The following is a 25755-nucleotide window of genomic DNA, read 5'->3' on the forward strand; positions in this document are numbered from 1 at the left end:
GGTGGACCTGGGCTGGATTCGAACCCGCCACCTTAGGTGTATGTGGCTGGCGCCTTAGCCACTTGAGCCACAGGTGCCGAGTCCTTGATCACTTTTAAGAGGGGAAATCTTTCTATATGTTCTTGATACAGACTATGATATTCTGTGGGCCCATACCTACAACTGTCTTCTAAGTTCTGCCCTTGGGCTACTGGACCTGCTTTGTGCCAGAGGATTTTCAGAGTCTGAAGAGTCTCAGAAGTATAAAATACCTCTCAGTGTTCCTCGTGCGATCAAGCAAATACCTTCCCCATGCTATCAAGCAAATCCCTCTCTCTGTGCTCCCCAAGCAATTAAGCAGGGCTGTGACTCGTCTGAAATTACCCCACCTCCCTTCCTTATCTGCCTCTTCCTTCCTTTCTCTGTGATTGCCTCTGCAATGAATCACCTGCATCTGCATCCTCATTGTCAAGTCAGCTTCTGAGGAACTTGACCTCAGCTTGGGATGACTGAGGAACTGAAAGCAAGTGAGTGTTCCTGCAACTCAGAAAATGTGGAGATTGGGGCAAGGCTAACATGGAGGGAAGATGCTGAACACATAGGGCTTTGCCGATCAAAGGGAGGGTTTTTTCTTTTTAATCTGAGGATCTATAAAATGGTATTGGTCAGTATTGAGCAGGACTGACATTATTTTACATTTTGCAAATGTTCCTCCAGTTCCTGTGTGAAGAACAGATAAAGGGGATCTAAATGGCTGTGGGAAGACCATTAAAAATACTGTTAGAGTCATCTAGGGGAGAGAAGATGAAGGCTTAAATGAGGATAGGGAAAATGGAGAGAGAAATAGCAGATTAGAGAGTGATCAGGTGGGCAGATTTAGGAACCAAGGGGAGGTTCAGGGACAACTTGCAGGTTTCCAGGCTGGGTGCCTGGATGGACACTCAGTGCACAGAGAGGGAGGCAGAGTTGGGACGGGGAGACCAGCAGTTCCACATGCAAAACAACACCAATTTGCCTTCCCTGGTCTGGCCTAATCCTTCCATTTCACAGATTGGGAAAGTGAGGCCTAAGGAGTGCATTAGCTCATTCAGGGACCCCCCAGCACATCCCAGGCAGAGGGGAACAGAACCTCAGGAGTCCTGCTGCCTGGCAGACACTTTCTCTACAGGGTATTCATTGGCTGTGGCCTCAGAGAAATATTTTTCAGCCTAGAGAGGTGGGGCTTGGGGTAAGATGGATTTTTCCAGGGCTGGAGGCCAGTTCACAAACCCTGGAGAATAGAACATGTTCCATGAGGTCAGACTGTGCTCTCAGTCCAGCCAGCTGTCTCACCAGGGTCTGGATAGATACTTAAACTAGAAAGCACATGGGGCATGGGGGACCCACCTCAGAGTGGCCTATAAGATGGAGACCTGTCCACTCTCCTGAATTTGCCATTGATCCAGAACCAGGTCCGGTTCCTCAGGTTTCCCTTGTGACTCCTTTCCTTTGGGAAAGTCACCTCCCTACTCCAGGCTTTAATCTTCTCATCTGAAAAATGAGGACATTCCAGAACATGACACTTATGCCCTTCAGGGTACACAGGTGAAGAAATGGATAGACAAACAACTACTTTGTAAACTGATAAGTGCTTGGACTTTTGTTTGGGCTTGACCCTATCACTGCCCCAGCAGACTTTCAAAGCTTTGCAGAACTCAGGCATTCAGAGGTATTTTCCTGACCCAGCAGGCTTGACAAATCCACTAGACAGATGGGAAAACTGAGGGGCACTCATCTGCTCAGAGGCAGAACACTGTGATGCCTGGATGCAAAGCCAGGGCTCTCTGATCCCCAAAGGGAGAAAGATCCTTAACCACCGAACACCCCCATTGGACAGATGGGACAAACTGAGCACCAGAGAGGAGAAGCAACCTGCCTGGGGTCAACAGGCCATTAGTAACAACAGGAAAGAAATGGCAACTGAGGTCCCTGCTCCAGGCTCTGCTCCTTCACCCTCTTGCCTAGGAACCCCAGAAGCTTGAAAAAAAGATTCCCATCACAGTGGGATATTCACAGTCATGTCACTGGCAGACTTGGGGTTCCTTGTAAACTCATCTTCTTCCACCAGAGTGGCTGCAAATTTTTGTTCAAAAATCCCATAGAGAGGTACTGCTGCCTCTGCCTCTTCAGGCTCTTGGAGACTGAGGCTTTGCTGATTCAAAGCTATGTCATCACTAGTGGGGGATCTCCGGCAGGAGGCCATGCCCTGCCCCCACCATGGACAGGTTAGAGCAAAAGCCAATAGGTCAGACCCAAGTCAAGTCCAGTTCTGCCCCTCACTGTGACAACGGGCAATCTCTCTGAGTCCTGTTTCCTTCTCAGTAAAATGGGATGAAATTCATGCCAGCTTCATAGAGTTGTGAAAAATTCAACAAGCCCTGCGAAGTTTCCAAAGGTCTTGGCACGTGGCCGGGTGCAGTGGCTCACGCCTGTAATCCTAGCACTTTGGGAAGTCGAGGCCAGTGGATTGCTTGAGCTCAGGAGTTCAAGACCAGCCCAACATGAGTGGGACCCTGTCTCTACTAAAAGTAGAAGAAAACTAGCTGGGCGTGGTGGCACATAGCTGTAGTCCCAGCTGCTTCGGAGGCTGAGGCAAGAGGATCACTGGAATCCAGGAGTTTGAGGCTGCTACGGTGAGGAGCTACAATGATGCCACAGCACTCTACCCGGGGTTACAGGGTGAGACTCCGTTTCAATAAATAAGTAAATAAATAAAGGACTTAGCACAAAGCTAGGCACAAAGAAAATGCAAAAAGGAACATGAGCTAATATTACTCATTATTTTTGTATATAGTTATTTATTATTATATTTCTTTTTATATCCACTTCTCCCCCAGGGGATGCCACGAGTGGACAGACTATTGGGGTACAGTTCTTTGTGGAGACAGAGTGATGCTCAAGGTGACCTTGGGGATCCCTCCCAGCCAAGGGTTCTTGGATTACTCAGCCACACCACAGCCTCCCTTCTTCCCAGCGGTAGCTGTGGTCTCTCACAAGTCAGTTTCCATCCTTGCACCCTAGGTTCCCTGGCTCCCTGCCTGTGGTCCCCACTGGCTGGATGCTGTTGCTATGGCAACAGCATTTTAAGAGACTTTGGCCCCCTCTGAGGCGACAGGCATAGACGGAGATAGGCTGATCCCAAACCTCATGCAGCCTTGGGCCTGTCTGAAGGGAAGGGGCAGGAGAGGAACAAGAATCAGAGCTGGCTTGGGATGTGGCAGCTCAGGCCCAGACCCAGGTGTTTCCCAGCAGCACCCCACCTGCTGAATCACAAGGGGAAACACCTAAGCAACTGGCTACAAATGCTAATTCTGACCAGCCCCAAGAATTTAATTGTGGGAGGGGGGCAGGATCCCCTGGGAAGCTGCCTTTTGATTGGCTCAGTTGGTAGTTCTGAGTCAGGAAGGCTCTAGATGACACTTGGGGAAGATTCCTGAAGCCGGTTTGGGCACTGAGCGTGTAACTCTTTTTGCTGAGAAGACTCCTGAAGAATCCTGTTTATCCTCCTGTGTCTGCTGCGGGCCTGCCTCTCTCCCCTTCCACGACCTCATGGTAGAGTTTGCTCCCACCCTCTTCCCTGAGCCAGGAAACTTTGGGGCTAGGCTGCCAGGAGGCCAGCTTAGTAATGCATCCTGCGGCAGAGAGAGGGTGGCAAACTCTTCCAGCATAATGGCCCTCAGGGAGGCGCTGGCAGGGGCTGCTCTGGGCAGTATGGAAGGAGTGGGTGCCTTTGGGACACTATCTGAGACTAGTTTGATGGGCTTCTGCCCACTGTCCACACCACCTGCTGGACAAGGACGCTATCCTTCCCTTCACTCGGCCCCAGCTGCCTATGGAACCTCAGTGGCACTGGGCACCAGAGGATGTGTCAAAGAGAGGCGGGGCTGGGGGCAGTGGAGGTGTGAGGAGGCTTGGTGGGGAGGTGAGGGAGACAGCAAACCTCCGAGGGGAAGAAGGTTCTCTCTGGAGCATAAAAGGACAAGATTCCATGTGCTTCCTTGAATCTGAGAATGACAGCCCATGCCCACTCCAGGGGTCACGTGAGCAGATGTCCCATGCTCTTCTGTGCACACGAACGAGCCTCCAGCCCCAGCAGGTGACTCTCTTTGCCAAGGTCAATGAAGCCTACTTTGCCTGCAGTCCACAAGTGCTAACTCATGGGGGTGGGTGGACAGTTAAACATCTGGACTACTTTACCTTTTGGGTACGGTAACTCTGGGGCGTGTTCTAGTGTCTGGACTGCCTTCCAGAGGGCCAGCAGAATGGAGCTCCAGTTGCCCCCAAGGTAATTTTCTTTTCTTTTTCTTTTTTTTTTTGAGACAGAGTCTCACTATATTGCCCTCAGTAGAGTTCCATAGCATCACAGCTCACAGCAACCTCAAATTCTTGGGCTTAAGCGATTCTCTTACTTCAGCCTCCCAAGTAGCTGGGACTACAGGTGCCCACTACAACGCCCGGCTAATTTTTGGTTGTAGTTGTTATTGCTATTTGGCAGGCCTGGCCTGGGCTCGAACCCACCACCTTCAGTGTATGTGGCTGGCACCCAAGCTGCTGAGCTACAGGCGCTGAGCCAGCCCTAGGCAATTTTCTTGATAAGATATGCTTTGTTCCCTCCCCAGACTCACCTCTCTACTCCTCACCTGCCCCTGTAGTTCCTGGGATTGCCACCAAGTAGACTGGAATCCTTGTCCCAGGGTCTGTTTCTGTGGAACCCTAAGATAAGGAGCCACTCCTGAATCTCTCACCCCTGGATTCCGTATGAGGGCAACTCTGGCCCATGGGCCCAAAGGGAAAGCCACGTGCCTGCCTGAGAGGCAACCCTCTGGAAGGTCCTATACCCCCAGGTCTTTCTACAGCAAGACCCTAGCACATCTGCTCTATTGCGTCCTGGTTCAGGCCCTCACTCTCACTACTCTGCATGGGTGAGAATCGGGTCTTCCCATTTTCTGGAACTGGGGGATCAGGTCCGCGGTTCTCAATTTCCCCACACAACAGGCTAAATGTAAAACCAGTACGCCACAGTGACACCTTGAGGGGACTGAACCCAGCTCCTCACTCCCCACAGGCTGGTACAATTGAGGGGGGCTCCCAGCTAGAGGGCTACAAGGAGACTTGTCTAGGGTGAATCCTCCAGAGATGTCTGTGAGTCTGTTGCCTCTGAAGAGAAGCTGCCCCCAGTGGGGCGGGGGGACTGGCTCTGTTGGGGGGGCTGCTGCCAGGAGAAGAGGCCGGTAAAAGCACAGTCAGGGCCAGGATCAGAGAACGTGTCGGGGCCTGGGCCGTCAGCAGCCTCCATGGCCTGGCCAGCTTCCTGGGGTGAAGGGTCAACCTGGAAATGTCTGTTCTTCCCCGTCCTGGTGGCCCAAGGAGGCCAACAGGGCTTTGGCAAATGGTTTGGAGAGTCCTGTAGGGGCAGGCCCCACCTCCCCTTGGAAGTGACTTCTCCATCCAGACCCTGGCCCTTGGCAGCTGGCCCTCTTCGCTCCAGGTGTGCTGAGTGGGCAGTGGGAGCTGCCGGGCAAGGGCAGCAGCTTAAGGCCTTCTTCAGGAGCATCTGGATCTCCTCGTGTCTGACCCGGGCCTCCTCCCACAGGTTCTGGCCCAGGCCTGGCCGGCTCAGGGAGGCCACCTGCAGCCCCATGGCCACAAGCTTCTCAGCAGGGAACTCAGATGCCAGTCGCTGCAGGTAGCGGCAGAGACGACGCTGGTCCCCGGGGCTGGGCTTTTGGGCCTTGCCCAGCTTGAGCTGGGTCATCAGGTCCTGACAGTCCATGTGGAACCAGGTCATCTGGGGGACAAAAAGAGAGGGAGGTGGGGGCTCCATGAGGACAAGGGTGTGCTTCTTGGAGCAAAGAGGGGCAGACTGCTGGATGGAGTTAATAACTGGCAGTCAGTGCGACCGTCCCCCTCAGCTTGGCCGTGATTCTCTTTGCTGGCTGTGATGACAATGATTTCCTTCTCTTCCCTGAGGTACACATACCTGCCACCTGGAAACAGCCCTCGGCACCCTTAGCCTCCTCAGGGACCTTCTCATAGACCTATGGGCCAGTCAGAACTCGGCCTTCCTTGGGGCTCAGTTTCTTCTGCGAAGTGGGCATTGGTGGTCAGGGAATGTCTGATTGAGAGCTGAAAATCTGGATCACTCCTGTGAGGGATGCTGATCTGGCTGTTTATCGAACACTGTTCACCAAGCTCTGTGTGTCTCATGTATGATCACACTGAGTGGAACCAGTGTGTCCATTTTATAGAGGAGAAAACTGAGGCACAGAGAAGTGAGTCACTTGCCCCAGGTTGCCGAGGAAGTCAGGGAGGAGCGGGGATTTCACCCTGGAATTACCCTGCTTCTGAGAGAGTGTCCTTCTCCAAGCACAGGAAGGAAGAGCTGGCCCCGGATAGGAGTGCGTCCTGCTGTGACACAGTGAGCCAGTTGGCCATGCCCGACCCAGAGCCCCCTCACTCCAGCCGGGCCTCTGCCCCATTTTGTGATTCTGCCTGTCCCCTGCTTCCCCCACAAAATGTCTGCAGACGGCAAAGGAGCCAACACATTCCCAGCAGCTTGTGAAAAACATAATCTTTCTCTCCATTAATTTAGAACCCGACAGCAAGCTGTTAGGCTGTGGGGATTGGAGAACCATTTTCTCCGAAGAGACCATCTTTCCACGGATTAAGGGAACTTGTCTTTAGATAAATGGCTTCATATTCGTGGAAGCACACGGAGCTCATGGCAGGGAAAGGGCTCCATAAATCTCCGTTAGCGGCACAATCGTGTTATTATTATTTAGTACCAAAGCTGCTTCGCCTGCGTTCCACACCCAGGGCTCAGCCTGGCACTGGGCTCTCCTGCGTATCTGTCTGTCTGTCTGGGACTCAACCTTACAGGCCAGGCTGGACAGCTGTTCAGAAGTCATCTTTCCCAGCCCCTTGTAGAGATTGAAATTCAGGGCCAGGGACAAGTTGGCTAAGGAGGGACACAAAGTCAAGGCCACTACCTCCCACTGTGTGATTTCTGGGCTCAGGACAGACACCACCTGCTCACAGGCCACCCCCAGCCTCCCTCCTATCTCTCTTCTTTCCCTCCACTCACAAGGCTAGTCATCCACACTGCTCTCTGAGTGCTCTGTGCTCAGCCTGCAGATGGAGCCAGGGCCACCTCAGATGCTGTCCCTGCCTCAGGTGACATGCAAGAGACAAGCACGCACTGGGCATCAGGATGATTTCAGATCTCAGCAGTGAGGGCCAGGAAGTGGGGAAACAGGGCCAGGAACAAGAACGGGGGCAGGGTGGGTGGCCACCTCCCAGGAAGAGCCTCTGTGAGGAGGGGACATGGGAACTGAGAGCAGAAGAAACACAGGAAACCAGTGGACAAGGGGAAGAGCGTTCCAGGGTGAGGGACTGCCAAGTGCAAAGGCCTCAGAGCCGGTACAAGTTCAGTTGGTCAAGGGCAGGCCAATGGGGCTGAAATTGGCTAAAAAGCAAGGAAGCTTTCAGATGCTTTAACCCTTGAGGGTTACTCCTCCCCCCACTACTACTAATATTAATGTTAATAATAATTCCAGGCTGGGGACGGTGGCTCACACCGGTAATCCCAACACTTCGGGAAGCTGAGTTAGGAGAATCACCTGAGGCCAGGAGTTCAAGACCAGCCTCAACAACATAACAAGGTCCCATCTCTAAAGAAATTTAAAAATTAGCCAGGGATGTGGTGGTGACAGCAGCCCCATGGAAGGCTGAGACAGGAGGATCACTTGAGTCTGGGAGTTCAAGGCTGCAGTGATCTGTGATCGTATCCTGAACTCCAACAGAGTGAAACCCTGTCTTAAGATAATAATAATTCCAAATTTGAGCAAAGCCCTACTTCCATTTGACTTAATTCTCTCACTGCCTGGCAAAGCTGGTACTAGAGCCAGCTAGTCTGAATCTCACTTGGTCACTCTGCTGGCTGTGTGGCCCTGGGGGAATTATATGACCTTTCTGTTTTCTCATGTGGAAATGGGCATCCAAGCAGGAACTGTCTTACAAGATTGGAGTGACAGCAAAATGACACGTGAAATGACTAGAATAGGGCTTGGTACCTAATAAGAATTACAGAACCATTAATTGTTATTATGAGGGAGCTGAGAGCCAGAATCACACAGCCACACAAGCATTCTGGTAGGCCTCAGTTTCCACCTTCATCTTGCTTTCTAATTTCATACTTTTGGAACAAGGGAGGTCCCTTTGCTGCCACTGCCGACATCTGCCTCCCCTGTCCGGTGCCCGACATGAGCTGCTCCCTGAAGCATCCTGTGGTTTCTGTCACCTATGTGCTGGGCCAGCCCGACAGCCGAGAGGCGAGGGGTCAGGCTCTTCTCACGCTCTGTCCTTGGTGCCGAGTGGGAGGGGCAGCTGAGGGCACCAAACTTGGCCCAGGCATGTGGGTTCCTGTCCCTGCTGGGTCAGGGACAATTTCCCCATCAGAGAAATGAAGGGTCATGGATTTGGAAAGAGTAGGAGCTCTTCTATCAAACCCTGCTTGACCCTCTGGGCAGCCTTGAGGAAGTCACTTCCCTTTCTGAGCCTCAGTTCACTCGTGCTCGTGTCTTCCTCACAGAGACACGGTGAGAATTAGGTCAGGTAAGGTGTGCACAGCCGCCAGAGGAGTACACGCTCAGGAACGGGGCTGCCCTCCTGACCACCTAACCATCATCTTCAGCCTCATCCGTCAGCACAAGGGAGTCTGTCACAATTTCCTCCTCTCTTTGGAGAAGGCCATAGGGTGTGGACACATCTGTGTTCAAATCCCAGCTCTTCCCCTTCCCAATGCTCTTTCCCCTTCATGGGACTTTGGTATGAATCATGCAAAGGGCCTGCTGCTGTGTCCAGGCCACTCTGTCCTCACGGCACCCCCAGCCAAGTGGTAGAGAGGTCTGTGCGTGTGGCCCCGGGACTCACCTTCTTGCAGAAGCGGTGCAGGTGGAGCAGCGTCTCGTGGTCTGTGCGTTGCCGCTCGGCCGCCACGTAGAAGTGGGTCAGCTTGGCTTGGAAGGCCCGCTGGGTGGAGGTGAAGGCTGCCAACTCTGCGAGGGCTGCTTCTCCTTCCTCCCCGGCCACTCCGGCTGCAGCCCCCAGCTGGGCTGCCTGCTTGGACAGCTCCAGGCCCCGGCGGTACTGGGCCTGAGAGGGGAGGGCAGGGACTTGCACTCAGTGCCCAGCTTGGCTGCGGCCTTCCGCAGAGCTCAGGAACCTCCCACTGCCCTGGTGCTGAGTTACCAGACACCCTGAGCCTCAGTTTTAGCATCTATAAAATGGGGGCTCTAATGACACCCACATCACAGGGCTTTTAACAAATATTATGCTTCTGAAAGTCCAGGGCTTTGCCTTGGCAGGACACTTTGCCCAGGCGGACTCTGCTTAAATGTCACTTCTTTCTGGAAAATGTCCCTGACCCCAAAGTCTGGGTTAGAGGCCATTCTTTTGCATACACCCTTTCCCGCTCCCTGGCCTGGGAGTTTCCAGAGCCCTGAGATGGGCAGAATCATCCTGACACAGCGTCCCTGCCCTGCTTCCTGAGGCCAACTTAGTAAGCCTAGGGGATGGCCCTGGAACCTGAATTTTAAGAAACCCTCTGGGCCAGTCTGAATATTCTTGGGACTTGGCTCCAGGAAGGCTTCCTGGAGGAGATAACACCTCCACTGAGCCTTCGTGGTCCCAGGCCATCTCCAGTCTCTGGAAGTTTCTCTGCAGTTGCCCACCTCTGCATCCCTGCCCTGGCAGTGCCACCCCTTCAATGCCCTTTCCACATATTCCTTGGTTTTTCACGACGCACTGCAGCCTGAAGGAAGAAGTCCTCAAACTCTGCGTGGGCTTTCTCCACTGTCTCCAGACTCCCGTCCTGGGGGGTCAGCACCTGCAGGCAATGGCTTCCTTCCTGCTCCATCCAGTCGCCAACCTGGGGCAGGGATAGTAGTTTGGACAAGAGGTACTGCTAGGGAGATGCCCTATGGCCAGTCCCCCAACCCCACTTCCTTGGGTCTTCTGTCCTCAGTCATTCAATGGCTAAGCCCATGACCACTGGCCTGGACTGAAACTCTACCAATTCTGGGCATGAACTTGCGGAGGGTGGGTGCAGGGTGGGTGGGTCACATTCTGGCATATCTAAAGGAGAGAGAACTCCCTGGGTGGGACCCCAGAGGGCATGTAGCCTGTTCAGCACCCTACACATAGTAGGCCTCAGTGCACATTGTTGCCTGAATGAAGCCACGGGGTGGCAAGTTTCAGCCACTTTAACTGTTCAGTTCCACCAGTGGTAAAAGGGACAGCCTTGAGGATCACTTGAGCCCAGGAGATAGAGGTTGCAGTGAACTATGATGACACCACTGCACTCTATCCTTGGCAACAGAACAAGACTCTCAAAAAAAGAAAGGATGGCCTTAGGGGTGATGATCTCCTAGGGCGTGGGGGGATGCAAACTGCGCTGGAGAAACAGCAGCAGGCTGGAGAGGAAGGTTTGGGGCCCACTTGGGACTCACTGTGTGAACAGGCAAACCACTTCCCCTTTCTGGGCTGCGATTTTCTAGGTAGCAAAATGGGGAGGACATGAAGATTCAATGAGGGGCAGAGGGTACCAGATGGCTCTCAATCCCACAAGTGGATGTTCCCTTCGGGGTGTCTTGAAGAGCACATCTTTACCCACTTTATGTTCACAGAGCCCAGTGTAGCAGGTAGTAATATTATCAGCAAATGAGGAAACTGAGGCACTGAACAGGTAACTTGCTGAGGCTCACATCTCCACTGAATGCTGGAGCTGGGATTGGAACCTGGGCTGTCTGATCAGAGGTACTTTATATTCCAGGCCTCAGGCATAAAGGAACATGTCAGCTGTCAGATAAAGCAGTCCCAGATGTGAGTTCAGACACCTCCCCCTGTATGCAACTATGGGAAAGTGATATAACATCTCCAGCCTCAGTTTACTCATCTGTGCAGTGGGTGAAATCCTAACAACTTCTCCACAGCACTGGTAAGAGATGAAGTTCAAACAGCAATAATGTTCTTAAAGGCTGTGGCCCATGGCTTAGCACATAGTTGGTACTCAATAAGTACAGCTCTTGGGGTTATATCTTCCCCCATTAAAGGCTTACTGAGTGTCATGTCATGTGCCATACCCCAGGGATGCCTGCCTAGCTCTCGAAGGACATCTAGCCGAGCCTTCACCTGGCTGGCTCTGGGCTCAGGGTAGGAAGGCAGCCACACAGGAACCCAGTGCCCCAGGCCAGCTCCCCCTCACCTGGTGGATGGCAGCTTCCAGGTGACCTAGACGGATACGGAGCTCCAGCCTCCCCAGGAGGTTGTTGGACACAGTGACCAGGACATGAAGCTGCTCATCCACAAGGCTGTACAAGGTGGTAGCTTCAGCCAGATGGCTCCTGGGAGGTGTGGGAGGGTGAGAAAAGGCCTACAGTGTCCTCTTCACCCCCCTGCACCTCTGCCTAGCATAGGCCTGCCCCCTAACTCTGTGGTCCCCACCTGGCACCGTGAGGGACAGGGAGATGACCCTACACCACTGCTGTTTCCAGCTGCTGATCTGCTGTGTGACCTTGGGTAGGTCCTTACACCTCTCTGGGCCTCAGCCTTACCCTTCCATGGGACTGGGAGAACCAGAGGATGCAGCAGGAAGTAAAATGACCCTCCCCCTTTCCTACGAGGATATGAAGCCATATGAACAGATGTGGGTTCAAATCCCAACCCTGCCACTTTCTAGTAGACTTTGTGCAAATTTCTCAACCTTTCTGTGTCTCTGTTTTTTCATCTATAAAATAGGGATAACAACAGAATTCCCTTCGCAGAGTGGTTGTGAAGATTAAACAATACAACACCTTGGCTTTGAAGCCTGGGCTACATGTTAGAACCTGACTGGGAGCTTCCAAAAATCTCAATGCCAGCTGGGCATATCTCAGCACCACCTGGGTGCTGTAGCTAAGTGGTTAGAGCACCACTCCTGCAGACCAGAGGTGGCAAGTTCAAACCTCATCTGGGTAAGATCAGAGAAAAAAAGAATCTCAACGCTCAAGCCCCACCAACTAAGTCAGACTCTCTGAGTGCACCCAAACATCAAACACTGGTGCTTTCTAAAGTGCCTTAGGCATATCCAGGAACAGCCATGGCTGAAAACCAGCTCTCATGTAAGTGTAACACAGAGCCCAGCACACAGCATGTATCAGTGCTCACCATCCCTGTTGCAATGAGTAGCTGCACTCCCAGCCTTTATTTTACAGATGGAAAACCTGAGGTCTAGAGAGAGGAAATGACTCCCACGGCTAGACTTAATTTTTAAAAATGGTGAAAGCCAGTTTGTGCCTGTGGCTCAGTGAGTAGGGCACCCGCCCCATATACCGAAGGTGGTGGGTTCAAACCTGGACCCAGCCAAACTGCAACAAAAAAATAGCCAGTTGTTGTGGTGAGTGCCTGTAGTCCCAGCTATTTGGGTGGCTGAGGGAAGAGAATCACCTAAGCTCAGGAGTTGGAGGTTGCTGTGAGCTATGACTCCACAGCACTCTACCAAGGGTGACAAAGTGAGACTCTGTCTCTTAAAAAAATTTTTTTTTTAATGGTCAAAGCTAGCGGGGCGCGGTGGCCTGTAACTGTAGCACTCGGAGGCCGAGGCAGGTGAATTGCTTGAGCTCAGGAGTTCGAGATCAACCTGGGCAAAAGCAAAACCCCGTCTCTACTAAAAATAGAAAAACTGAGGCAAGAGATCACTGGAGCCCAAGAGTTGGAGGTTGCTCTGAGCTATGATGCCATGGCACTCCACCGAGGGCAAGAGCTTGAGACTGTCTCAAAAAAAAAAAAAGTCAAAGTCAAAGCCACAAGACGCACAGGAAGGGGTGTGGATGGGATTTCCAGGGAGTGCCATACTTGAGTGAAGGGCAAAATCTCAAATTCCACCCCACCCTCCCCTGCCCTGGAGGAAAATAAAAGAGAGGATAGAAAAAAAGCTTGCTTTCCTGGGGGGACGCCCTCTCTGCCTGGGCCTCCCTATATGACCGCAGCTCCCCATCGGTCACCACACTTGCAGCGAAGGGGTGAGGGCCCAGGGTGAGTGAAAGAGATGGAAAATGCACGCCCACCTGGAGGGGAAGACGGAAGGAGCTAGACAGTCTGGGGCTGCGGCGCCACCGGCGGAACAAAAGCAGGCAGCAGCTCTTGTGGGACCACAGTGCCCCCTGGTGGAGCTGCCGACAGCCAAGGGGCTGGAGGGAACTTAAGTGGACCAGAGGGCAAGGCAGGTGAGCCGCAGACGGGTTCAGAAAGACAGTGTCAGCCCCACTTGGCGCTGCAAGGGACAGAGCGATGACCCCACACCATTGCTGTCAGCGCTCCCACCGTGTCAATCTTTCTCAAAATCTAGTGGTGCAGCTCAGGGTGGCATGTTAAAGGTTCTGGGGCCAGACTGCCTGGATTCAAGTCCTGGCCCCACTCCAGCTGTGTGACCCTGGCTAGTCGATTGCCCTGTCTCTCCATATGGAGCTCTGCTACTGTAACATAAGGATAATACCAGGAGTGGGAATGAAATGAGTTAATATTTGTAAAGTCCCTGGGGTGATGCTGTGTGCCTGCTAAGTGCTGCTTAGGTGTTGGCTCAATAAACAAATTATTCTTTTTTTTTTGAGACAGAGTCTCACTATGTCACCTTCAGTAGAGTGCCAGTTGTGGCATCACAGCTCACAGCAACCTCAAACTATTGGGCTTAAATGATTCTCTTGCCTCAGCCTCCCAAGTAACTGGTACTACAGGCGCCTGCCACAACACTCAACTATTTATTTGTTGTAGTTGTCATTGTTGTTTAGCAGGCCTGGGCCAGGTTCAAACCCACCATCCCCGGTGTATGTGGCTGGTGCCCTAAACACTGAGTTATGGGTGCCGAGCCAAACAAATTATTCTTAAAAGTTCATGAAACTTTGCACTTGAATCTGGAATATAAGTAGCCGTGTTCTAATAGAGATAAAATATTTTCAATTACTGACCAATTTAATGACTGACTTTCCCCCACCCCTGAAATTTAAGAAAGTTGGTACTTTCCAGGGATGTCCATTACCCCTGACACACCAAGAGGTTCTCCCAGGGAGACCGAGCAGCCCACCAGGAAGGGCAGGGACATGGGGTGGAATGCTCAAATGGCCTGGATTCAAGCTCCCAGTTGGCCATTTTTCAGATAAGCTGAGCCTCTGGTGCCCAACAGTCAGTGAGCATGATATAGGCCTCATAGGGATCTTACCAGAATAAATAAGACAGGCCTTTGAAGCAGCCCACCCAGCATCTGGGACAGAGAAAGCACTTGGTCCATGAGGGTGACCAGAAATGGGCAGGGGATGTCCTCCAAATGCCCAGTCCGGGCTGAAGATAGCTAGAGCTGAAGGAGGCAGCAGGGAAGAGATGAGGAAATTGCCAAGGCCCAGGGTAGGTGCCTGAGAGAAGGCCTCAATCTGGGACACAGGCCCTGAAAATGCCACAGTGCGTCCCCTTGTTGGGGGTGGCTCCAGCTCTGAGCTCCCAGGCCAGAGAACAGGATGCAAGCAGGGCAGGGAAGGCCTGGACATCTGTACCTGACATCGGGGTTGAACTCCAGCCTGCTGGCTTCACGCCGCAGCCTGGCCAGGGTGGCTCCACCTTCCCGCTGCAGGCTCAGTAGGCCAGGGTCCCTCAGCACAGCCTCCATCAGCTCCTTGGACTTGCTTAGGCACCTGGTGGCCTCCTGCCAGTGCAGAGAGGTACTGTGAGGGCCATTCCCCACTTTCCCTCTGCAGCCTTGGAAGGCTCCCCAGATCAAGCTTGACATCCCCAGTTTGACATTCAAGGTCCTCCAGAAAGTAAGTCCTTTGTATCTCTCTATCCCCTTGAGCCATTCCCTCTCTCATCACCATGGCAACCTCACTGGTCCACCCTCCATTCTTGCTGGGACACCTGTCCCAGCTTCTTTACTGATCTCCTTGCTGCCCTCTGGCTCCCCCTACAGTCTGTTCTCTGCATAGCATCTGAATGCATCTCAAAGTGCAAATCTAATCCTCCTACCCCACCCTGCCTCCGCTCCTGGCAGGGGGAGACAGTGCTGTGGCTTCCACTTAGAATCCCAAATCCTCCTTGATCTGGCCCCTGCTGGATCTACTTGATCCTACAGTAGTTCTTTCCTTTCTTCCCTCCCACTCCTTCAGGTCCACGTTAACCTTGCCATTCCTGAACACCCGGAGCACAATCCCACCTCAGGGCCTTTGCACGTGTTTGCCCTCTCCCTGGAACACAGGCCCCCTCAAAGGCATGCTACTTCTCAAATTCAGGCCTCAACTGAGATGCCGTCTCTTCAGAGAGGCCCTCCTTCCTTTCCCATTATTTGCAATCTTACATTCATTACATTTGCCACAGTTTGTGGCTACATAGCCATTTCTTTGTGTACTTTTTAAAAGGCAACATCTGCTACTTCACCATAAACTCCATGAAGGCAGGGACAAGTCGGTTCGCCCCAGGCTGTGTCTGGAGTGCAGTACACACAGTAGCTGCCCCCCAAACCTTGGTCGAATGAACGAAAAACATTGTCCCATTGACCATGCTCTTGGTCTGTGGAGTCTGGGGCATGGTGCAGCTTCCCCAGCCCATGCTCCAGGCTCACCTGCAGCCCCCTAGGAGGGTCAGCCTTCTCGAACTCCTTGATGGAAGCCTGTAGCAGGGAGGAGGCTTTGCGGAGGTCAGCAAGGAAAGGGTCCAACTTCTGCAGGACAGAGGCCAGAGTGAGGTTGTCAGCCTGGGCCAATGAGAGGATGCTTGCCCCACCCAGGAGGACACAGGGTAGATGTGAAGCAGCAGTTCTCAAACTTCGGCTGCATCTGAATCATCTGAAGAGCCAATTAAAACACAGACTTCTAGGCCCTACGCCTGAGTTTCTGATTCAGCTCCTCAGATGGAGCATAAGAATGTGTATGTCTGACAAGTTTCCTGCTGTGGCTGCTGGCCTGGGCACCACACTTGTGGAACCACTGGTGTTGGGAATGGGAGAGAGAGAGAAGAAAGAAGATAGGCCTGAGGTACTCCTAGGCCAGAGGGGGCCAAGAAGGAAGGGAAGGGAGAGCTGGGGTAGGGGACAGCTCCAGCCAACCCAGCTCCATCACTTACAAGCTGTGAGACCATGGGCAAGTTCCTTAACTTCTCTCTGCCTCCACTTCCTCTGTAAAAGGGGGACCACAATAGTTCCTGCCTTACAGACTTGTGTGAGGGTTAAACGGATTAATTTGTACACAGCACTTAGAATGGAGCCCAGAATGTACCATTAGTCACCATCAGTATAAATTTTATATTCTGGGACTATAAGCAAGATTTCATTCAAAGGAAAAGGTTTAAAGCTAAAATATAGGCTGGGCCTGGTGGTTCATGCCTGTAATCCTAACATTCTGGAAGGCCTAGGCAGGTGGATTGCTTGAGCTCAGGAGTTCAAGACCAGCCTGAGCAAGACTGAGACATGGTTTTTACTAAAAATAGAAAAACTAGACAGGCATTGTGGCAGGCACCTTGTAGTCGCAGCTACTTGGGAGGCTGAGGCAAGAGGATTGCTTGAGCCAGAAGTTTGAGGTTGCTATGAGCTATGATGATGCCACGGCTGACACCCTCACTCTACCCAGGGTGACAGACTGAGACTCTATCTCAAAAAAAAAAAAAAATAAATAAAAGCTAAAATAGATCCAGCAATCTCACTACCGATACCTACCCAAAGAAGTCATTATATCAAGGAGATATCACACTCCCTGGGCGAAAGACCCAGCTACAACTTGGACTTTAACTTTACATGTGTAAACTGTATAACCTAATGGTTTATATCCTCATGTTAATCTGAAATTTAAAAAAGTCAATTTGGCAGCATGAAAATGCCACTTCTTAGGAGAAAAGCCCAAACAAACTCAAATGAGAGAGTAAAATGAAAATGTCTTTTCGGAATGAGAGAAAGGAAAGCAATTTAGAGAAAAAGTGGAAAGAGTGGAATTGAGCCTTACACTTAATAACCACTGGTTATTATCTACCCTGATTCTTCGTGGAGCTCAGAGGGCTCTCAGAAGATCTGCCTTACATTGTATGTTAAAATAAAGAACTTATGTAAAGAAAAAGACACCTGCCTTTCTATGTTTACTGTAGCACAATTCACAATATCAGAGATAAAGAGTCAATTTAAGTGTCTACCAGCTGGCTCGGCGCCTGTGGCTCAAGCAGCTAAGGTGCCAGCCACATACACCTAAGGTGGCGGGTTCAAATCCCCAGCCCGGGCCCGCCAAACAACAATGATGGCTTCAACCAAAAATGGCCAGGCGTTGTGGCGGGCGCCTGTAGTCCCAGCTACTTGAGAGGCTGAGGCAGGAGACTCGCTTGAGCCCAGGAGTTGGAGGTTGCTGTGAGCTGTGATGCCACGGCACTCTACTCAGGGTGACAGCTTGAGGCTCTGTCTCAAAAAAAAAAAAGTGTCTACCAACCGATGAGTGGATAAAGAAAATGGGGTACACTCCCCCCCTCCCCACATACCACAGAGCTCTGCTCAGCCAACACAAAAGAATGAAATAATGTTTTTTGTAACAACCTGATGGAACTGGAGGCCTCTATGCTAAGTGAAATAACTCAAGAATGGGAGATCAAACACCACATGTTCTACTGAGAAGTGGCAGCTAAACTGTGGGTAATCATGGTCATTCGGGGTGGAATATTAGACACTGGAGGTGCCGAAGAAGGATGAAAAATTACCTGTTAGGTACAACGTACACCCTTTGGGTAAGGGGTAAACTAAAAGCCCAGACCTCACTACTATACAATATACCTGTGTAACAAAACAGCATTTGCATCTCCTAAATATTTTGAAATAATATTTTAAAATAAAATAGTACAGTTCAAAAGCCACCAGATTAATGGGAGGTCTTTAGGAGCCTGGGGGGGGGGGGCAAATAGGAAAGATTTTTTAGGATGTACCCTTTTGTACCATTTGAGATTTGAATATATTGCCTATTGAAAAACATAATTTTAAAAAGATTGTGTAGGTTGGAGGTGGTGGCTCATACCTACAATCCTAGCACTCTGGGAGGCCAAGGTGGAGGGATTCCTTGAGCTCAGGAGTTCAAGACCAGCCTGAGCAAGAGCCATAGCTGGTCTCTACTAAAAATAGAAAAATTATCCAGGAGTTGTGGCAGGCACCTATAGTCTCAGCTACTTGGCAGGCTGAGGCAGGAGGATCACCTGAGCCCAGGAGGTTAAGGTTGCTGTGAGCTAGGCTGATGCCACGGCACTCTACCTGGGGTGACAGAGTGAGATTCTGCCTCAAAAAAAAAAAAAAAAAATCATGTTGGGAAAAAGCAAATAAACCACCATGTTACACTGTTAGTATAGACCTGTGGTTCTCAACAAGGGGTGACTTTGTCCCCTGCAGACATTTGGCAATGTCAGGAGACATTTTTGGTTGTCATAATGTGTGAGGTGCTGTCATAGAGTAGATAGAGGTCAAGGTTGGTGCTAAACACTCTGCAGGGCACAGCTCCCACCAAAAAAACTTACCCAGCCCCAAAATGTGAGCAGATTGATGCCGACCAACCCTGGGCAGGCATTTATGGGCACTGGCTTCTGCCTGTCATCCTCTGTGTGCTGTTGTGCAAGTCATCCCCGTCATTCATGTCCTCGTGTGTTAAACGGGGCATAAAATACTCCTTCTCAGGGTTGCAGTGAGGAGGAATTGTGACCCCACAGGAAAAGAGCTCAGCACTGGCAGTTTCCTTCTCTCCTTCCTCTCCCACCGGCACCTGAGCTGCCCGTATCGTGTGGTTCACAGAGCAGATGCCTATACATTTATTTTCAGTTAGCACAGATACAGTTCTTAGCATGTTCCAGCTCTTTACCCTTATTAACTCAATTAATCCTCATATAACCCCATGAAGAGGTACTATTATTACCCCCAATTTGCTGATAAGAAAGCTAGAGCTCAGAGAAGGTAAGTAACTTACCCAGGATCACCTAACAGAGCTGGGATTAGAACGTAGTCTGACCTCAGAGCCTGAGCTCTCAACCATTCCACTCTGTACCTTCACTGTAAACCTTTGTTGAATGACTGGTTTGAACCTGGTAGGTTGATGGGTCCATGGGGCACAATAGTGAAGGGAGGAAGAGAAGGAGTGAGGGTCAGGGGACACAGGCTGTGATGGTAGACACCTGGAAGAATTGCACCCACTCGCTGTGGCAGTAGGGGAAGGGGCCTTCCAGGGCTGCGGGCAGCTGGTCAGGGTCCATGTGGTGGCTGAGGGCCTTCAACGAGGTCAGCACCTCCACCTGCAGACAAAAGAAGTATCAGGAGAACCAGGGACTCAGTGTGGGAACAGAGTTTGAGAAGGTCCTTCTGAGATCCCTGCCCTAGCACCATTCCACCTTCCATGGGCAAGGCTGACCCTGGATTTAAGAGTTACTCTGTGGCTCAGCACCCGTAGCACAGTGATCATGGCACCAGCCACATACACCGAGGGTGGTGGGTTTAAACCTGGCCCAGGCTAGCTCAACAACAATGACAACTGCAACAAAAAATAGCCGGGCATTGTGGCAGGCACCTGTATTCCCAGCTACCTGGGAGGCTGAGGCAAGAGAATTGCTTAAGCCCAAGAATTTGAGGTTGCTGTGAGCTGTGATGCCTCAGCACTCTACCAAGGGTGGCATAGTGAGACTCTGTCTCAACAACAACAAAAAAAGAAGAATTACTTTGTGAGCAACCAATCTTCTCTGGAAGCTCCCACAAATCAAAATTCAGAAACAGACCCTGGTTAAGAAATGGCAAATAAACAGCATTCATACTACTGTTCTCCCAGCCTGTGCCCAAGGCAGACATCATTAATCAATCATAGCACTTGTCCTCCACCCCACCCCTCCCCTTGGTTCTTTCCCAGTACAGCTCTCTAGGCAATCACACAAACTGATTGAAGCTGGCCCTTGTGATGAAACTTCTTTGTCCTCTTTGCACTGTTCTCTGCTGATCCACCAAGGAACTCACTCCTTCTTGAGGCTGATGGGAAAGGTTACCAAATCCTAACCATACCCCCTAAGACATGAAACAGGCACTAGATGAATGTTTCTCCTAGGTGGTGAAATTTGAGGTTTATTCGGGGACTAGCTCAGGATAGCTGGCCTTGGGATTGAGTGAATTCTGTGGTTTTATGGACTCATCTGTTGTCCCTGCCCCTTAAAGTGTGGCACATGGGCCAGCAGCGCCAGCAGCACCAGCAGCACCCGGAGCATGTTAGGAATACAGAATCCCAGGCCCAGTCCAGAACTACTTAATCAGAGCCCGCACTTTAGTGAGCTCCCCCATGAGATTCATGGGCACATTAAAGTTTGAGAAGCACAACTCTAGCTCACTATGTGCTTCTTTACTAACCAGGAGGAAGAAGGAGACCTTTGAAGTCACTTCCCGAAGCAGGGCAGAGGGCTAGGTGCCCATGCTCATTACTGTGGGATATGGCACTAATTAAAGGCAGCTGCAGGGCTCTTTCCTGCAAAGTCTCCAGTCAACCCCACATCTGTATTAATTAGGGAGAGAAGTGCAGAAGGAGCAGGGCTGGGCCACAGTACAGAAAAGGCTGTAGGCTGCAAGTCAGGGGACTCCAGTTCTGTGTCTACCTTGCTGTGTGGCCTTAGGCCTCAGTGAAGGAAGGAAAAGAAGAACTGAGGGTCAGGAGTTGACCAGATGAAGCTTTTCAGGTAGGGATCATGCCATATACCACTCTCAAGCATGGGGCAGCACCTACTAGGAGTGGATTGCCAGGGAGAGATCACCCCGAGGCTGATTTGAGCAGGACTGGAGAGTTGTAGTGCCAGGGGTCTCATATTGATTGCCCTACACTAGATTATTTCAAAGCCTCTTCTAGTTTGGGAATTCTGCAATTCTTCATCCCCTCACCCCAGCTCAGCTCAAGCCCAGCAATTCCCCTCCCCTCACCTGGGTGTCGGGTAAGGTCTGCAGCTGCCGGGCAGCCGCCTTCTCCCCCAGGTAAAGTATAGCTCCGATAGAGGCTGGGGCCCGAACCTGTCAAAGAGAACCACTTCAGAGTGCTACCTAAGCCTTCACCAAGCCTTCCCAGGCCTTTATTTCCTCCCCCTTCCTCCTAATGCAGGCAAATGGGCCACAGGGACCAGTTGGGGTTTCCACCGCCCTCCCCCAAGGTTAGGACCTTTGTGTGATGTGTTTGGATGGTAAATCTCTGGAAGTCAAGAGAGCAGCCCCAAGTTCAAGCTGTGTTTGCAAACCCACCCTTCTGGGCCTCAGTTTCCCCAGGAGGTCAGACCATGGGGTAAGCATATACCAAACCTCCATTTACTCTGCTGCCCCTAGTGGCTGATAAGAAATCTCTTCCCTCCTCCATACTCAGTACAGGTTTCTGAGATCTCAGCCAATCATTGCTCTACATTCTCCTGGCCACAGGGATTGGGTGATGGATGGACACCTGGACAAATCTGGACTAAAGAGACTTTTGCTAAGATCTTGGGGAAAAACAATCTCTTACTCTTTCCTACTGGATTTAAATGAGAGACCACACCAAGTTAGAGCTGCTGGGAGCCATGCTGCCACCCAGGGGAATTAGGGGTAGCTCTCTGAGGGTGGCACCCTCACAGGAAAATGAAGCCAGAAATGGAGAGAAAGGAGGCTGGTCCTGGTGACAATATTTGAGCCCTGGATCAACCTTTATTTGAAGCTGGATTAGCTCCCGCACTGTGGAGTTACGTGAACCAATGATTCATTTGCCTTTGAGCCTGTTTAGGCTGGGGTTTCTGTTAATTGCCATAAAAGTCCCTGCCTGGGAGTCCTGGTTCCAGCCCTGAGCCCACAGTGCTCAGTGAATGTCAGGAGGCCCCTGATGGCTCCCAAGACTGGCTAGGCTGAGGCTCTCCACCTCCCACTCACCTGAGTGGCCTGCAGGGCACTGACCAGACTGGGCTGTGGGGGCTGTTTCCGGGCATCAATCACGACCACCAGCCCCTTGGCGTTATCTTCAGGTCTGTGGGTGGTAAACAGAATTGGTAGTCTTGCTGGATGGCCTGGGGCACTATAGGAGGGCAAGGACCTAGTGGAAGGTGAGGGAAACTGGCTGCCAGATGCCCTGATTTATTAGTGAACACTTCATCCTGCAAGACCAATGCCGCCTCCTGGAAGCTCTCCTGATTATTCTCCAGGCAAAGCCTACTGCTGTCCCCTTGGGAACTTTTTCAATAGCTCATGCCGCCCTCCTTTACAGTCTTAATATTCCTAACTATAGCCACTACCCTAGCTGCAGTAGTTGAGTCACCCAGCATTCACCCAGTACTTTTGAGTGGGCAGAACCCTCATTTTGTTCAAGAATCCAACTCCCTCCAAACAGCCATTCCCTCTCCATAACTGGTTTTCTGATTGGTTGACGCCAATAGTAGTGATTCAATCCTCCTGGCTAATGATTGGTTTAGATGGGGGCACGTGACATGTGGCTAGCCAATGACAGGTAAGAAGTTGGGGATCTTCTGGGAAAGACATTATTTAAAAAAGGTCTTACAAAGAGAAATAAGGCGGAGACATTGAATGATATATTTCTTTATCAGATAAAACATTTTGAATCAGACTTTCTGTTACTTGCAGCCAAAAACTCTCAACTGGTTCAGCCACAATGCATGGAGCTTATGATGGGTCACTTTTCAGCAATTACCTTAGGATTTCCAGGACTGATACAATTGTCAGGACTTGTTAAAATGCCGATTCCTCACCCACACTCCACCCCACCCCACCCCATCCTCCCATGTGTTGGAATACTGATTTTTTTTTTTAAAGATTTGTCTCTGCCACCAGCCTAGAGAACCCCAAAGGCCAGGCCCAATGTTAGGAGCCTCTGGGTCCCTAGTATTAGGGTCTTAAGATTAAGGACCAATTGTCCCAACACCTAGCACCACACAGCATGAAGCTGAGCCCAGAGCAGGTGCCCAGCCAATGTTCGCCCAGAGCACAGGTGGAAAAACAAACCAAGCACAAAAGAACCTAGTGTGTGTGCACTGCACTCAACATTTTACATTGCACGCTGACCCCATCCCCATCACTTGTGACCCCACTTGGTGATCAGAGCCCACTGGGTCACTCCCTTTTTTTAGGTGAGCCTCAGAGAGGGGTGGTTAGGGCCCCAAGGTCACATAACAAATTGGTGGGATTCCAGGGCTCTGTCTACCACATTGGCCACTCAGAAAGGTGGCTACAACAGAAAGGTATGTCCCTTCTCCCCCTCAGGCCTGAAAACACACTCTACCAGGGGCACAAAGAAGAAAAATATCAGCGGCCAGCAGGTGGCAGTGATGGCTCCTGTGGGTTGGGATGCGGAAGAAGGTTCTGAAGGGTTTCTTGTGTCCCTCCACCCGCTCCCCAAGCCGCAGACCTCTAGATTGAGTTGGGGTGCATTAGCTAGTCCTGAGCAACACCACCTCAGGGGCGGGGTCTCCACCTTGGGGGGCGGGGTCTCAGGCAGTCCAATGTGGAAGTCTGCATGGCGATGGGGGAAGGAATGTGAGGGAGGGGTGTTAGAATCAGCCTGGGTCACCCATCATTCACTCACACTCACTCATTCTTTCACTCTCTCACTCATTCATTCACCCTTTCTTTTTCTTATTGAACAAATATTTATAATTCGAGTGACAACTCTATTACCACCTCCTCAGGGAAGCCTTCCCCGATTTCCCAGTTGAAGTTACCCCTCCCACCCTTCTTGCTCTCCAACAGTGGTTCTCAAAACGTGGTCTTGGGCCCAGCAGCATCCCTAGGAAACTTGTTAGACATCCAAATTTCCAGCGATGTGTTTTAACAGCTCACTAGGGGATCCTGATGCGATGCGCATCCAAGTTTGAGAACCACTGATCTACCACATCCCTGTTTTCTTCACCACATTAACACTCCTGAAAGTTGCTTGCCCGTGGTTTGTCTCTTGGGTACCATCCATCTCTTCACCAGCCTGGAGATCGGCTGATGGCAGAGATGTAGTCTGTCCTGCCTTCCCCCCAGAATGTGCCTCAGAACTGGCTCTGGGAACAGACAACTGGATGGGAGTGTCCATGCTTCTCTGCCCAGTGCCTGGGCCTAGGAGGCTAAGGTGGGAGTGGGGTGGTCAGGGTGGCTCAGAGCCTTACCTAGGGATGGTGCACAGGTAGGCCAGTAGCTTGGTGACTTCTGAGGTGGTACACCATGGTGCCTCCCAGGCCTGCTCCATAGTCGACAACAGAAGCAGGGGCCTCCCAGCCCTGTCCCGACCACCTGAAGGAGAGAGGACATGCCTGAGCAGTGAGAACTTTGGTGATGGAAACGTCCTCCATGGCCGTCAGCATCCTTCATGGCCTTCAGCACCTTGCCCATGATGATTCTTTTGCCTGGAATACCCTCTCTCTCTGCTTCTGTGGACTCCGAACTCTTATGCATCCTTCAATAACCAGCTCACAAGTCATGTCCTGAGAAAATTCTCCCCGAATAGCTCCTCCACACAGAGGTAGCCTCCCCCTCCCCTGAGCTCCCTCTATATAGGACACCCTGGGTGGAAAGGATCACAGAAGCTCTGGGTCACACAGACGGGGGCTCAAGACCCTGTTCTATATACTGTCACACTGTGTGTCCCTGGGCAAGTCAGTGCATCTTTGAGCCTCAGTTTCCTCATCTGTTAAATGGAGGGATATATTGAGCTTATTATTAGGTTATTTGGAGGATATCAATGCTTCCTGAGAAGCACTTAGCGCAGCACGAGCTCAGTGAATGATGTTCTCATGGTGAGAGCGCAGCACGAGCTCAGTGAATGATGTTCTCATGGTGAGAGCGCAGCCCTGTGACCACCAGCTCACTATTTATTCCTGCAGACATTCAGCTGTGGGTTCTTGCCAGCCTACTTCCATCCCAGGAATCTGGGCTTTATGTCCTGCTCTCCCCACAAGGGTCATGAGGCCAAGGCCTGGGAGCCAGTGACTTTGCTGGGGTTTGGGGAGAGACAATTAGAGCAGGGGGAATGAGGCCCAGGCCTTGGAAACTGCACCTGCCCTGCAGCCCTGCTCTCCAGAGTCACCTCACTCAGGGCCACCCTGCAGCCACCACCACCCACACCATGAGGGCACAACCTCTGCAGTGGGCAAGACCTTTACAGTTCATGACGTCTTGGATAAAACCACCCTCCCAAGCATAGCTTTATACAGGGGTCCCACCATCTGGAACATTCTTTCTTTCACATATGTCTTAAAACTTGATATAGGGTGGTACCCGTGGCTCAAAGGAGTAGGGCGCCAGCCCCATATGATGGAGGTGGCGGATTCAAACCCAGCCCTGGCCAAAAACTGCAAAAAAAAAAAACCCCCAAAACCTTGATATAATTTAAAAATTAAAAAAATATATACATAGATCATATATATATTATATATACACACATATATGTGATCACTTTATATGCTCTTGATATTGATTTGATTTATTTCCTAAGATTCACCTACAGATTTCAAAAGTAAAGACATTTCGTTCAGGGCAATAGGAAAGATTTGACTATGAACTGGATATTGAGTGATGTTAAGGCATTATTTTTAATTTGTTAGGTGTGCTGATGATACCATGATTGTTAGGGAACATGCTGAAGTATTTAGGGGTTAAAAAATGAATAGCTGGCTCAGCGCCTATAGCTCAACCGGCTAAGGCGCCAGCCACGTACACCTAAGGTGGTGGGTTCGAATCCCCAGCCC

General features: G+C 51.1%; 1 protein-coding gene across 1 annotated transcript in view; it reads right to left on the reverse strand.

Moving 5' to 3' along the window:
• Positions 1-5134: 5134 nt before the first annotated feature.
• Positions 5135-25755, reverse strand: part of KIAA1755 (KIAA1755 ortholog) — a 46327-nt gene continuing 25706 nt past the window's right edge. Inside the window, exons 5-14 of the mRNA XM_003787586.2 lie at positions 24178-24301; positions 21947-22040; positions 20984-21070; positions 19213-19329; positions 15656-15754; positions 14598-14746; positions 11282-11420; positions 9824-9946; positions 8950-9171; positions 5135-5806 (exon numbers count right to left, since the gene is read on the reverse strand). Coding sequence (XP_003787634.2) covers positions 5135-5806; positions 8950-9171; positions 9824-9946; positions 11282-11420; positions 14598-14746; positions 15656-15754; positions 19213-19329; positions 20984-21070; positions 21947-22040; positions 24178-24301 — 1826 coding nt within the window. The remainder of the gene's footprint in view (positions 5807-8949; positions 9172-9823; positions 9947-11281; positions 11421-14597; positions 14747-15655; positions 15755-19212; positions 19330-20983; positions 21071-21946; positions 22041-24177; positions 24302-25755) is intronic.

Source organism: Otolemur garnettii, unplaced genomic scaffold (genome assembly GCF_000181295.1).
Source record: "Otolemur garnettii isolate 467f Iridium unplaced genomic scaffold, OtoGar3 scaffold00023, whole genome shotgun sequence".
In the NCBI taxonomy this organism is placed as follows: Eukaryota; Metazoa; Chordata; class Mammalia; order Primates; family Galagidae; genus Otolemur; species Otolemur garnettii.